Source organism: Mustelus asterias, chromosome 1 (genome assembly GCF_964213995.1).
Source record: "Mustelus asterias chromosome 1, sMusAst1.hap1.1, whole genome shotgun sequence".
Classification (NCBI taxonomy): Eukaryota; Metazoa; Chordata; class Chondrichthyes; order Carcharhiniformes; family Triakidae; genus Mustelus; species Mustelus asterias.
In genome coordinates, this window is record NC_135801.1 from 10,935,452 (window position 1) to 10,951,360 (window position 15,909).

The 15,909-nt window shown below is 46.9% G+C and overlaps 1 protein-coding gene across 2 annotated transcripts in view; it reads left to right on the plus strand.

Moving 5' to 3' along the window:
• fam13a (family with sequence similarity 13 member A) overlaps positions 1 to 15,909 on the plus strand; it is a 229,421-nt gene that overhangs the window by 37,697 nt on the left and 175,815 nt on the right. For both annotated transcript variants that reach the window (XM_078209062.1, XM_078209072.1), the window contains exons 3-4: positions 539 to 748; positions 13,600 to 13,771. In XM_078209062.1, coding sequence (XP_078065188.1) covers positions 539 to 748; positions 13,600 to 13,771 — 382 coding nt within the window. The remainder of the gene's footprint in view (positions 1 to 538; positions 749 to 13,599; positions 13,772 to 15,909) is intronic.

Sequence of the window (15,909 nt, forward strand, 5' to 3'; positions counted from 1 at the left end):
GAGGGAGTGGATGTTTGTGGATGGTGTGCTGATTAAGCGGGCTGCTTTATTCTGGATGGCGTCAAACTACCGGAGCACCCAGAGGAAACCCACACGGACATGGGGAGAATGTGCAAATCTGCACAGACAGTGACCCAAGCCGGGAATCCAACCCAGGTCCCTAGCGCTATGAGGCAGCAGTGCTAACCACTGTGCCACAGAGCTGAACCTTGGAGTAAACATTTTAAAACACTGTGAGGAAAACCCATAACACACAGAGAGACTAGTGTCATCTCTGCGTAGATCAGAGATATAAAATAAACAATACTTTTTAGCCAATGAAGCAGTTGGATTGCAGTCACTGATGTAATGTAGGAAGCACTTCACTTCACAGAAGGTGAATAGTATTGTGTATGAGACAAAGATATAAACCTGTTGGACCTTAACCGTGTTTTGTGAGACTTCTTCTAGGGTATTGTGTATGATTGACGGGTGTGGTTCGAGGGATGTATCTGTCGCCTGTTACAACTCAGAATGTGTGGTGGCTTCTCTCTCACAGGGCTGGAGCAAGAAGGGCTGTTCCGAGTGAATGGAAACGTGAGGGTGGTGGAGCGACTCCGACAAAGGTACGACGCCGGGGCAAAGCCGGATCTCATCCGTGAGGCTGACGTCTGCTCGGTCGCCAGCCTCCTCAAGCTGTTCCTGCGGGAACTCCCGGATTCACTGATTGCCTCCAGGCTCCACTCGCAGTTCATGCAGCTGCATCAGAGTAAGTGATCCTTGGCTTGTGTTGTGATGGAGAGGGTAGAGAGGGAGAAAGGAAGAGATTCAACAGCCAGTGCAGATCTCACTACCCATGACGGACATGCCATTGATGGGTTTTAGAATCCAGGAAGTACAGAATTCTGCCTGGGATTAATCCTGATTATCTCCTGGGGTGGACAAGAGGCAGTTGGGAATTTACAGGTTCCGATGGGGCAAAATTAATTCTTGCCTCATGATGGATGTTTGAGAGGGTGGAGGGGCTGTAAATCTGGGCTGAAACCCCCAACGTCACCTCATAACAAACATCATTCTGATAACGTTAGACAACCCATAGCATGTGAAGTACAGGCACCCATGTTAACGCCAGCCTGTCCCTTTAAGGCAGTTGCTCCTGTGTTGGCAAGAAAGTGAGCCACAGAGAAAAGGATGGGTGGGGATGAAGAGTGCAAGTGACATTGGTGGAGGACAGGGACACTGAAAAATCCATTGTGGAACCATCTGAATTAGAATGGGGTCATAAACTCAAGTTTAAAGTTCATTAGTGTCACGAGAAGACTTACATTAACACTGCAATGAAGTTACTGTGAAAGTCCCCTAGTTGCCACACTCCAGCACCTGTTCGAGTTCACAGAGGGAGAATTTAACATGGCCAATGCACCTAACCAGCACGTCTTTCAGACTGTGGGAGGAAACCGGAGCACCCGGAGGAAACCCACGCAGACACGGGGAGAATGTGCGAACTCCACACAGACAGTGACCCAAGTCAGGAATTGAACCTGGGTCCCTGGCACTGTGAGGCAGCAGTGCTAACTACTGCTAGCCACGATGTCACCCTGTCTTACAAGCGACACCGCTTCACAGTGTCATCTAGATGGTTATGGGGCCGAGAGTGTAAAATGTTTCAATAGGGTAGATGTGGAAAGATAATTCCCCCTGGGGGGATTCCACAGCAAACTGGCCCAATTTGAAATTAAAGCCAGGTCACTCGGGCGTCCTAAGCAGAGCATCATTGCTTATTTTTCTAAACTCCACAGAACACAGGCCCAGTCTCCTCAATCTCTTCTCAGAGGACAATCCTGCCTTACCAGGGATTGTCCTCTAAGAAGAGATTGAGGAGACTGGGCCTGTGTTCTGTGGAGTCTAGAAAAATGAGAGGTGATCTCAATGAAACCACACAGTCATTGAGTTCAACATCTTCAGAGCATGAACTCTCTCCTCTTCACTCCACTTCCAATGATTTTAATTCATTTCTTCTTTTCATTTCACTTGTCCATTTTTATTACTTCATTTTCTTATTTTTTATTTTCCACGTCTGGAATCCCGCTCTCCATCTTGTCTTCCAACCCATCCCCCCCCCCCCCCCCAGGACCGACTGTCAATTCCTCAGGTTGTCCTTTGACAATCTGCATCTTTGCTCTGCCATTCACACATTCCAATCTCTTAATGGACGCTCTTAGCACCACTCCTACTACATTCCCTTTGTCCAATTATAGCCCCCCCGCCCCCACACCCTCATAGTATATATCTTGTCCTATTTTCTTTCTCTTTAGCCCAGACGAAGAGTCATCCAGACTCAAAATGTTGGCTCTATTCTCTCTCCACAGATTCTGACAGATTTGCTGAGTTTTTTTCAGCGTTGTATTGTGCCATACACAATACTGACAGGGCTCGACAGGGTAGATGGAGGTTTACCCCTGGCTGTAGGAGGGGGGGCTGTAGAACTGGGAGTCACAGTCTCAGAATAAAGGGGACTGAGATGAGCAGGAATTCCTTCACTCGAGAGTGGTGAATGTTTGGGATTCTCTACCCACCGAGGGCTGTGGAGACTCAGTCATTGAGTTCAAGACAGAGATTGATTTACTCCGAGTTATTAAAGACATGGAGGGATGTGGGGATCGTGCAGGAAAATGGCATTGAGGTAGAAGAGGCTCCTGCTCTGCCCAAGACCACAAGGAACTACAAAAGGTTGTGAACGAAGCCCAGTCCATCACGCAAACCAGCCTCCCATCCATTGACTCTGTCTACACTTCCTGTTGCCTTGGCAAAGCAGCCAGCATAATTAAGGACCCCTCACACCCGGGACATTCTCTCTTCCACCTTTTTCCATTGGGAAAAAGATAACAAACATTTGGGGTCACGTACCAACCAACTTGAGAACAGCTTCTTACCTGCTGCCTTCAGACTTTTGAATGGACCCATCTCGCACTAAGTTGATCTTTCTCTACAGCCTAGCTGTGATTACACTAAATTCTGCATTCTCTCCTTTCCTTCTCTATGAATGGTATGCTTTGGCTGTATAGCGCGCAAGAAACAATACTTTTCACTATATACTAATATACAGTATTAGTAATAAATGGGTGGCATGGGGTGGCCCAGTGGTTAGCATTGCTGCCTCACAGCGCCAGGGTCTCGGGTTCAATTCCCGGCTTGGGTCACTGTCTGTGTGGAGTCTGTATGTTCTCCCCATGTCTGGTGGGTTTCCTCCGGGTGCTCCGGTTTCCTCCCACATTCTGAAAGACGTGCTGGTTAGATGCATTAACCCGAACAGGTGCCGGATTGTGGCGACTAGGGGAATTTCACAGTAACTTCATTGCAATGTTAACGTAAGCCTTACTTGTGACTAATAAATAAACTTTACTTTAATACATATGACAATAATAAATCAAATTAAATCAAAAGAATAGCCATGATCTAGTTGGATGCCAGAACAAATTCAAGGGGCCAAATGGTCTACTCCTGCTCCTATTTCCCATGTTCCTATTCTTCTTCTAACAAACGAGGATCACCTCCCTGTACGTGAGTGTGGGACCTGAGAGGGAGAAGTTGGATTTCCCCTCGGGTTCATCTTGACCTCCTTTTCCTGTGGGTCACCCACTCCCCACACGCCGTCTTCCCTCAGTTCTTCATAAACAACAAGGGCATGTTTGTCTTTGCATTCAGCTCAGTAACACGGCCATTCAACATTGGTAAATTGTCCATTCCCTCAACTATTTCTGTTCCTTTTGCTGGCCAAGCGTTTGAATGCTGACACTGGTTTCCTTTCCAATAGCTCATTAGCTTAAGGACACATGTTTCCCCGAGCAACTACATTGGACAGGCTTATCATCGCACTCTCCACAGGCACAACTTCCTGTTCTGCAATTGGCAGTATGAGTATCGGCTTATTGCTTGCTGCCTTGCTTTGATTTCCATTTTCTAACCTATTCTTTAATCTTAAAATGAATGGAGGCCAGTGTAATCCTGCCTTTGCTGAGGACCACCAGCCAGGCCGAGGCTCTTACCCTTTGTAACCAAGCCTCGGTCAGGCTCGAACAGGAGGATTCTGCAGGAGAGGGAGCCTCAGTGAACCCTCTCCCAGCCACCCCTTCGAGCCCCAACACTTCCCACCCACGCCCAGCCAGTCCAGGGTATCTGTACCACGGTTCACAGCCTTCTGACGTCCTCCTGACCTCCTGCATTCTGCCGGGCCCGTGGCATCAGGAGGTCAGGAAAATGATGTGCTGGTTCCTTCCTTGGAGGGTTTTCTCCACATAATCCTATCCTTGGAGGTTTCCCGCGTGGACTGCCCCACACTTGATTCAGGTGACCAGGCGCAATGGCCTTCATCATCAGGCTTTTGGGCAGTGCTTCCCCCCTAAGACCTAGAAAGTAGGAACTCCCAGCGTTTGGGAGACGGGGAACCACATGTGGAGTGGACAGATGTTCCATTATGAATGAACGTACGAACCATGAGCTGGAGTAGGCCACTCAGCCCCTCGAACACGCTCCACCATTTCAATAAAATCATGGCTGATCCTGGAATTTCAGGATTTTGACCCAGCAACACTGAAGGAATAGCAGTATATTTCCAAGTCAGGATGGTGGTGGAGGAGAACCTCCAGGTGGTGTTCCCATGTGTCTGCTACCCTTGTCCTTCTAGCTGGGAGTGGGCGCGGTTTGAAAATGCTGTCAAAGTCCATTGAATGAAAGCATTAGGAAAGAAAGATGGAAAGTAAATATCTGCATTTATGTAGCACTCTTTACAACATCAGGACATTCCAAAACACTTCACGCCCAACTGAATTATTTTTAAGTGTAGATATTGTCGGAAAAACACTTGCTGATTTGAGCACAGCTAGGTCCCACAAACACCACTGAGGTAATGGCTAGAATATCTGTTTCCTGTTCAGATGTTGGTTGAGGGAGAAAAATGTTGGTCAGAACACCGGCAGATCTCCCCCATTCTTCTTCAATTATGTCGTGGGATCTCCCATGTCCTCCTGAGAGGGTCTCAGTTTAACACCTCATCTGGAAGACAGCGCCTTCAACAGGACTCCCTCAGTACTGCACTGGAGCTGCCAGCTTAAATTACTCTCTGGTGGGCTTGAATAAAGAGGTTGATAATCAGGGGGCAGAGATTTGGAGGGGATTTAAGGAAAACCTTTTCTTACCCAGAGAGTAGTCACTGTCTGAAAGGGTGGTGGAGGCAGGACGCTTTACAGCACTTACGAAGCATTTAGATGTGCACTTGAAACGCCACAGTATACAAGGCTGCGGACCAAGTGCTGGAAAATGGGATTGGAATAGATAGGTGCTAGCTGGCCAGCACAGACATGGTGGGCCAAAAGGCCTCTTTATATGCTGTAAAACTCTATGACGTTGACCCACAACCTTCTGACTCACAGACTAGAGTGACACCCAGTGAATCAAATGGACTGACAGCAACATACGTGATGGATGATTTAAGCCACATATTTTTGCAACAATGCGAAAGAAAAATGTAAATCTCAACGTTACAAAATTATTCACCGCACCAGTGAAAATAATGACGGGTTCAAACAATTTTACGGATTTATAAATAGAACCCACTGTGCTGAAGTATCAGCAAAGGTTATGGGGGTGATCCGATCGGATATCAGGGTCAGCGATCGATTGGGGCGGGGGGGGTGGGGGGCGGTGAGTAGTTATTGGGACCAGCAATCGGCCGGGCGACAGGATATCAGGACCAGTGATCGTCCAGGGTTGGCGGGGAGGGGATGTCTGGGGGGGGGGCGGTGATCGGGGGCAGGGTGTGATGTCGAGGTGGGTGGGGGCAGTAACAGATTTCCCAGTGCACTATGCACACTTGTACACGGTGCACTGGAAGATCGGGGCGCATGCGCAATTGCGCCACTACAGCTCAGCAGCCGGCTTCCTGACATGAATAGGCTCCATCCACCCCCTCTACTGGCGAGAATCGCATTTTGTCTCTTTTTTTTCCTAAGTGCCATAAGATCCCAGTGTCTGGAAGCGTGCCCAAAAAATGGGTGTGATTCTGTCCTGATTTCACACTAGTTCGGTGCTTAGAATTTTTTTGATAAGGTCGCCCCCTATGTGCTGAACGCTCTGGAGTGAGGCTTGAACCCATGAACCTCTGATGGAAAGGTATGTGTGTTAACACTGGGCCAAGGCTGACACACATTGCCCCAGATGGCCTGTCTCCTGGTTCACACCTCCCGTGGCTTTGGTGAGCAGGGAAACGGCAGTGACTGGGTAGCAAAAAAATGACAATGATGTCGGAATCCAAACGCTGTCACGCAAGCCTTGCACACAGAAGACTCCTGCCTGCTTTCACTGGGAGCCCTGGCCTTCAGAATTCACCCCCTCCTGAAAATCAGAATGGTTGTCAAAGCAACATGGAAACTGGTGGGACGTCTCTGTTCGAGGTCTAATGTCTCTTGTGTGATTAGTGTTGAGCAGGTTACAAACAGTCCCCTCGCTGAGTCAGAGCTTCGCTTAAATGCGGACAGAAAATGCTGGAAATACTCGGCAGGCCCTGGCAGCATCCATGGAAAGAAAACAGAGTTAATGTTTCAGGCCTGTGACAGTTTATGAGAACTGGAAGAAGGTACGAATGCAGTAAGCCTTGCGCAAGGAATGGATGGGACAATGACAAAAGGAAGGTTAACGATGGGGTAAAAGTCAGGAGAGATTGAATGACAAAAGAGTTGGTCTCCCATAGATTCCCTACAGTGCAGAAGGAAGCCATTCAGCCCATTGAGTCTGTATCGACTCTCCGATGGAGCAGCTTACCCAGGCCCTATGCCCATAATCCCATGTATATACCCCGCTAATTCCAGTAATCTGCACATCTTGGGACACTAAGTGACAACTTAGCATGGCCAATCCACCTGACATACTCATCTTTTGGACTGTGGGAGGAAACCGGAGCACCCGGAGGAAATCCAGGCAGACACTGGGAGAACGTGCAGACTCCACACAGCCAGTTACCCAAACTGGGTGGAATTGAATCCGGGGTCCCTGGAGCTGTGAGGCAGCAGCGCTAACCACTGTGCCACCGTGCCGCCAACAGTGCTACTTCCAGAGCCAAAGGGAGTGGCGACGAGGCAAGGAAAGAAAACAAAGATATGCTTTATAGGGCGGGGTGCTGCTGATTGAAAGAAAATAAACAAAACAAGTAAAGCAAAGGAAACAAAATGGAGTAGAGAATATGGTCTGAAATTGTTGAACTCAACAGAAAGCTGTAGAGTGCCTAATCACAAGGTTCCTCACGTTGACCCCCACTGGAACAGTGCAGAAGGCCAAGAACAGGGCGGCACGGTGGCACAGTGGTTAGCACTGCTGCCTCATAGCAGTAGAAGGAGTACAATATAAAGGGAAAGACTCTTAGTACTGTAGAGGATCAGAAGGACCTTGGGGTCCGGGTCCGTAGGACTCTAAAATCGGCCCCGGAGGTGGAGGAGGTGGTTAAGAAGGCGTATGGTGTGCTGGCCTTTATCAATCGAGGGATTGAGTTTAGGAGTCCGGGGATAATGATGCAGCTATATAAGACCCTCGTCAGACCCCACTTGGAGTACTGTGCTCCGTTCTGGTCGCCTCATTACAGGAAGGATGTGGAAAAGATTGAAAGGGTGCAGAGGAGATTTACAAGGATGTTGCCTGGATTGAGTGGCATGCCCTATGAGGATAGGCTGAGGGAGCTCGGTCTTTTCTCCTTGGAGAGACGTAGGATGAGAGGAGACCTAATAGAGGTATATAAGATGTTGAGAGGCATAGATCGGGTGGACTCTCAGAGGCTTTTTCCCAGGGTGGAAATGGCTGCTACGAGAGGACACAGGTTTAAGGTGCTGGGGGGTAGGTACAGGGGAAATGTTAGGGGGAAGTTTTTCACACAGAGGGTGGTGAGCGAGTGGAATCGGCTGCCGTCAGTGGTGGTGGAGACAAACTCAATAGGGTCTTTTAAGAGACTCCTGGATGAGTACATGGGACTTAATAGGATGGAGGGTTATAGGTAGGCCTAGTAGGTAGGGATATGTTCGGCACAACTTGTGGGGCCGAAGGGCCTGTTTTGTGCTGTAGTTTTTCTATGTTTCTATAGCGCCAGGGACCTGGGTTCGATTCCTGGCTCAGGTCACTGTCTGTGTGGAGTTTGCACTTTCTTCCCGTGTCTGCGTGGGTTTCCTGCGGGAGCTCCGGTTTCCTCCCACAGTCCAAAGATGTGCGGGTTAGGTAGATTGGCCATGTCAAATTGTCCCTTAATGTCCGGGGGACTAGCTAGGATAAATGCATGGGGTTATGGGGATAGGGCCTGGGTGGAATTGTGGTCGGTGCAGTTCCGATGGGCCGAATGGCTTCCTTCTGCACTGTAGGATTCTATGGAACAGATGCTGCCATAACCTGCTGAGTATTTTCTGGTTAGGTGCATTGGCCATGCTAAATTCTCTCTGTGTACCCGAACAGGCAAACAAGGAGCATAAACAGTTTTGCTGTTTATTTTTCCCATTCCCGTCCTGGCGAAACAATGATGCATTTAGGGAACTTGGAATTAACCCTCACAAATACTGACTTCAACCCCAGCACACGTTCCAAAGTTAGAAATACAGTTCAGTGCAGCTCGAATCAAAATTCAGGATACCGCGGATGCTGAAAATCGGAAATAATCACAACAGAAAACACTGAAAATAAAAGTTTAAAAGTTAAAGTTAAAAGTTAAAGTTTATTTATTAGTCACAAATATGTGACTGGGGGATTTTCACAGTAACTTCATTGCAGTGTTAATGTAAGCCGACTTGTGACTAATAAATAAACTTTAATTTTTAACTTTAACTTTTTAACTTTTATTTTCAGCGTTTTCTGTTGTGATTATTTCCGATTTCCAACATCCACAGTGTCCTGATTTTTTGATTAGAGCTTCACTGAACTGTATTTCTAACTTTGGAATGTATATTTGTGAGGGTTAATTCCAAGTTCCCTGAATGCATCATTGTTTGGCCAGGACAGGAATGGGAAAAGTTAAAGTAAAGTTTATTTATTAGTCACAAGTAAGGCTTACATTAACACTGCGATGAAGTCACTGTGAAATTCCCCCAGTCGCCACACTCCGGAGCCTGTTCGGGTACACTGAGGGAGAACTTAGCACGGCCAATGCACCCTAACCAGCACATCTTTCGGACTGTGGGAGGAAACCGGAGCACCCGGAGGAAACCCACTCAGACATGGGGAGAACGTGCAAACTCCCACGCAGACAGTGACCCAGGCCGGGAATCGAACCCGGGTCCCTGGCGCTGTGAGGCAGCAGAGCTAACCACTGTGCCACCAGGCCCCCCCCCCTAAATAACAGTGAAACTGTTTATGCTCCTTGACTTCATATCATGGTGCAACATTGCTTCATCTTCCGCCATCTATTACTGTGTTAAAGCCAACCAGAGATTTCTGTGGAGAAGCCTGGGTCGGGTGCCAGTTATTAAACCAGTGACCTTGTACAAGATGGAACGTAACAAACTAATCAGCACCGCCGACAAAAAAAATCGACTTGAGCCAAAATTAAAATACTATTTCCTCAAACGCTAGCCCTCACGGTTGTTTTTTTTTGGGTGTCTGTATTTATATATCAAGAATACCAAAAATAATGGCTTCAGTTTGATGTTGCCCCGCAGTTTATGTCTGATTGGAGTCTGCTTGGGAAGAGGAGACTACACGAGATGGCTAACTCCCTGCCGTCAGCAGATCTGTATAGACCTCAGAGGATGAACTCATTACCTGATGAGCCTCAACTTGATTTGAACAATAAAGGAGTTCTGGCGTGATTTAGATAACAGAACTATCTTAGTTTTATTGCCCCAAAATTGTAAGTCAAATTTTATCACCACAATTTAAAACGTCATCAAGTTTCGCAATTGTACTCCAGCTGGGCCTCGTCAGTTGTTTTACTGTAAATGTTCAAGTTACATCTTGTGGCCCGAGGCAGGATTTATTTTTAATATAATTGGGGAGGCACCATGGAGCTTTCCCTTAATGAATCCACACCACTGTCCTCTTCCATCTCATCTTGCTCCCTTGCCCTTGACGCAGATTTCTGAGCTGCACGGGGCAACACGGTGGCACAATGGTTAGCACTGCTGCCTCACAGCTCCAGGGACCCCGGGTTCGATTCCCGGCTTGGGTCACTGTCTGTGTGGAGTTTGCACATTCTCCCTGTGTCTGCGTGGGTTTCCTCCGGGTGCTCCGGTTTCCTCCCAGACTCCAAAGATGTGTAGGTTAGGTTGATTGACCATGATAAATTGCCCCTTAGTGTCCCGGGATGCGTAGGTTAGAGGGATTAGCGGGGTAAATATGTGGGATTAGGGGATAGGGCCTAGGTTTGATTGTTATTGGTGCAGACTCGATGTGCCGAATGGCCTCCTTCTGCACTTTAGGGATTCTGTGATGATTTCTATAGAGACTGCTTGGTGGATGGTATAGAGGTTTCCTGTGGTGTCACCAGTCAGGCTTTTTCTTGTGACTTCTACCTTGGGATCACATTTTGGGCTGTGCGCATTGGTCGTGGATTTTCAGACTCAGTAATGACTCCAACTCGTGACGAGTTTTCCCACTGACTTTACATTTTGTTCGGGCTCCTTGATGCCATACTCGGTCAAATGCTGCATGGAGAGACTGAGTAGACTGGGACTATACTCATTGGAATTCAGAAGAATGAGGGAGGATCTTATAGAAACATATAAGATTATGAAGGGAATAGGTAAGATAGAAGCAGGGAAGTTGTTTCCACTGGCGGGTGAAACCAGAACTAGGAGGCATGGCCTCAAAATAAGGGGGAGCAGATTTAGGATTGAGTTGAGGAGGAACGTCTTCACACAAAGGGTTGTGAATCTGTGGAATTCCCTGCCCAGTGAAGCAGTTGAGGCTACCTCATTGAATGTTTTTAAGGCAAGGGTAGATAGATTTTTGAACAGTAAAGTAATTAAGGGTTATGGTGAGTGGGCGGGTAAGTGGAGCTGAGCCCATGAAAAGATCAGCCATGATCTTATTGAATGGCGGAGCAGGCTCGAGGGGCCAGATGGCCTATGCCTGCTCCTAGTTCTTATGTTCTGATGGATGCCATGGGCAGTCACTCTTGCATTGTCTCTGGAACTCAGTTCTTTTGCCTATATTTGGATCGAGGTCATAATGTGTTCTGGGACTGAGATGCCCTGGAGGAACCCAAACTGGGTCCACAGTGACAAAGGGTCATCTGGACTCAAAGTTCTTTTCTCTCCTTACAGATGCTGCCAGACCTGCTGAGATTTTCTAGCATTTTCTCTTTTGGTTCCAGATTCCAGCATCCGCAGTAATTTGCTTTTATCCATAGTGCCTGTGTCACAGGTCTTTGGGACAGCTAACAAATGAATCCTTTTGGTCACAAGCTTGCCCTCTGCCACTGCTTTGCCTGAACCATGATTGTGAAGGCTGAGTGGATCGGTACATGTGTGTTTGGAATGAGGGAGTCCTCCTAATCCTTTGCTGTACATGGTCTAAACTTTGTGTTCATTCTTGCCCACTTGAGGAGAAACTATTTTGACTAACCAGTTTTGTGAGGTCTAAGATGCGGCCCCGTGAAATAGGGCCGCTGCACCATCTGACCTTCCTGAGTCTGGGAGGTTTCAGATCCAGGAACGATTAGCATCAAGTCTGATGATAACTGTGTCTCTTCAGGCAGTGGGAGAACCATAAATACTTGATCACAAACAGAGCAGATCCTTTGTAGTGTTGCAGGTTTAGTCTTTGCGCTTGAATGTTGTCACAATATGCAGACATTACGGTGAGGATCTGAAGCCGCAGTATTGCTCAGTAACTAAATTAACCAAGGATGATGTGTCTTGTGCGGAATAAAATGTCTGTTTTTCTTTAAATATGAGGATATAGTTCCTCCTGTTATTTCCTCGCTGTTTTCACCCTGGCAGCTGGGTTTTGCGAATGTAAATCTAAAAATTAATTTATGAAGTGTGGGCACTTCTGACATTCTACCGTTGTTCTGTTTCCTCTTCAACCTCGAGCAGTGGGCTTACACCAAAAGAAAAAAAAAATTCCAGATGTGGAATTAACCATTTGAGCGCCATAATATTCTTTGCAGCTTCAAAATGACCCTCAGGCACATCTTTCAGACATCCAGACTCGAAACGTTGGCTCTGTTCTCTCTCCCCAGCTGCTATCATACCTGCTGAGATTTTCCAGCATTTTCTAGTTCATGCGTCACGTTATGGGATCTTGCTGTGCATAAAACGGCTGCCATGTTTCCCTATGTAGCACAGTGGTTAGCACTGCTGCCTCACAGCTCCAGAGACCTGAGTTCGATTCCCGGCTTGGGTGGCTGTCTGTGTGGAGTTTGCACGTTCTTCCCGTGTCTGCGTGGGTTTCCTCCGGGTGCTCCGGTTTCCTCCCACAGTCCAAAGATGTGTGGGTTAGGTGCATTGGTCATGCTAAATTGCCCCTTAGTGTCCCGGGATGCGTAGGATAGAGGGATTAGCAGGGTAAATATGCGGGGTTGCTGGAAAAGGGCCTGGCTGGGATTGTTTTCAGTGCAGACTTGATGGGCCAAATGGCCTCCTTCTGCACCATAGAGATTCTACATTACAGCAGTAGCCACACTTCAATAATACTTTGTTGACTGTAAAATGGAAAGGTGCAATAGAGAGTTAGATAAAATAGAATGCGAGGAGATTTGCTTGGGGCATAACCACCGGCATAGACCAGTTGGGCCGAATGGACTGTTTCTGTGCTGTAACTTCTATGTGATATGAATCAATCTTCCATTTTTTAATTTATAACACGGGCTCTACTGAATTTACTGGAAATGAAATGCAGGAAAGCATTTTGGAAGCTCCCGAGAGACATGAAAGGCATTATGTGCAATTTATATATATTATGTGCACAGTGTCACAGTGGTCAGCACTGCTGCCTCACAGCACCGGGGACCCGGGTTCAATTCCGGCCTCGGGTCACTGTCTGCATGCTGTTTGCACGTTCTCCCCGTGTCTGCGTGGGTTTCCTCCGGGTGCTCCGGTTTCCTCGCACAGTCCAAAGATGTGCAGGTTAGGTTGATTGGCCATGCTAAATTGCCGCTTAAGTGTCCCAAGATGTGTAAGTTAGGGGCATTAGTCATGGTGAATGTGAGGGGGTAGGGCACGGGAGAGGGCCTGGCCTGGGAGTGGGTGGCTTGGCGACACAGTGGCTAGCACTGCTGCCTCACGGCGCCAGGGACCCGGGTTCAATTCCGGCCTCGGGTCACTGTCTGCATGGTGTTTGCACATTCTCCCCGTGTCTACGTGGGTTTCCTCCAGGTGCTCCGGTTTCCTCCCACAATCCAAAGATGTGCGGGTTAGGTTGATTGGCCCTTAGTGTCGGGGATTAGCAGCGTAAATGTGTGGGGTTACGGGGATAGGGGGGTGGGATTGTGGTCGGTGCAGACACGATGGGCCGAATGGCCTCCTTCTGTACTGCAGGGATTCTATTCGATGAATTCTCGGAAAGGCCAGTTAAAGAGGAGCAGTGATGTGTATTTTTGTCTCTGTATTCATGATTGTGCCACCACTCCAATAGTCTGCTTCTTTGTTGTTTCAGACCATAGCGGGAATGATGAGGAGCTCCAATGGCTTCTGAGGCAGCTTCCTGATGTTAACTATTCTCTGCTGAAATTCCTGTGCCGTTTCCTGACCCAAGTAGCTGCCGGCCACATGACCAATCGGATGACCGTTTGCAACCTCGCCACGGTGTTTGGCCCCAATGTATTCCAGTAAGTCTGGTGGAAAGCTTCCAACGTCCAAAGATTTGTGCGTTCAATTTACTTGATCGGGGGAAAGAATAGGCACGTTGTCTGAATGTAGATTATTGTAAGTTACAAGAATTTCACTTGCGGAATGTTACGTATCAAGATTCTTTTGACCATCCACAAAAAGGATTTATAACACCTTGAAATTTGCTGAAAAGAGAGATGTGTTGCTGAAGTTTTTCATCTTGAACTCATCAGGACAAGCACCAGAGTACCAAATTTCAAACAGTCACAACAATTTACATTACAGGAGTAAAGGATCATTTGAGATGATCAGGTGAGCTCTTGGCTCATTACACTTGCTCAAAGCTATAATACATTCAGACACTGCAAACAAAAGGAATATGTTCAAGCCTTGCGCCTTTTTTGAATTACCCAGGAGCTTGGCGAACCTTTCGTTACCCACTGCTTTCTCCATAGCAACACCTCACCCAATCAGTGTCAACTTGCCAACCACTCAGCACTCTTTTCTTCTGTAGTGTAAATTGTTGTGATTGTTTGAAATTTGGCATTCTTGCATTTGTCCTGATGAGTGCAAGACGCAAAACTTTGGCAACATGTCTCTCTTATCAACAATGAACTTTAAATTTTGTGACATAAGTCACAGTGGTCAGTCAATTTCCATCGAGATCGCCCCGTTTGCCATTTTTCCAAGGTTTCTATGGCTCTTCAGCCATGAGAATTGCTGCTGAAATTTACCCCAATATAATTCTGCAAGTTTTTTTCATTTAAAAAGACTCTGAAACATTATAGTTAATGTTTCATTCTGGGTCAGCAGGCAGTCAAGGGTAGGACTGGAGCCTAATCTTTACACGATTGTAGGCTTTCATTTTTAGAGACATACATTACAAGCACGCATCTCCAAACCCAACAACCATCATTTCAGCCTGTTCCGATATAAAGGAAAACCGGTGAATCTCCGATTATAACCAACCTACCTGGATGCAATGAAATAGCCATTTAATATATAATTAACAGTTATGATGCTAGTGAACTTGCTTCAATGTTGTTTCCTAATAGATTGTAAATTGTAACCAATTTGGTTAATTTGTCTCATCAATTGGGAAACATCTTACATTCATCGCGTTGAGAAGTCCATGTCCCCTAAAGAGCAACAGATACTGCACACACGCACACACACCTGCAGACTCTCAAAAATGTACATGCATGCACATACACACACTCTCTCACGAGTACACACAAACATGCACATACATACACAGTAAGAAGTTTAACAACACCAGGTTAAAGTCCAACAGGTTTATTTGGTAGCAAAAGCCACACAAGCTTTCGGAGCTCTAAGCCCCTTCTTCAGGTGAGTGGGAATTCTGTTCACAAACAGAGCATATAAAGACACAAACTCAATTTACAGAATAATGGTTGGAATGCGAATACTTACAACTAATCAAGTCTTTAAGAAACAAAACAATGTGAGTGGAGAGAGCATCAAGACAGGCTAAAAAGATGTGTATTGTCTCCAGACAAGACAGCCAGTGAAACTCTGCAGGTGTAGGCAACTGTGGGGGTTACAAATAGTGTGACATGAACCCAATATCCCGGTTGAGGCCGTCCTCGTGTGTGCGGAACTTGGCTATCAGTTTCTGCTCCGCGACTCTGCCTATCTCAGGATCACCTACTTCCATAAGCTGAGCAGATCTTTAAAGAGAATGTACCACATTGAAAGAGGCCACTTGGTCCATCAAGTCTGTGCCAGCCCCTTCCACTCACTTCATTTTTTCCCCCAATACTACTCAAAATGCTTGGTCACACAAACATGTGTGAGCAAACAAAATGTTTGCTCACACAAACTCAAAATGGCAGTGCTCCGAAAGCTCGTGATTCCAAATAAACCTGTTGGACTTTAACCTGGTGTTGTGAGACTTCTTACTGTGCCCGCCCCAGTCCAACGCCGGCATCTCCACATCATAAGAAGGGGCTTAGAGCTCCGAAAGCTTGTGTGGCTTTTGCTACCAAATAAACCTGTTGGACTTTAACCTGGTGTTGTTAAACTTCTTACTGTGTTTACCCCAGTCCAACACTGGCATCTCCACATCATGACATACATACACACACAGTTTTTCTCTCACACAAACTCACTTTCT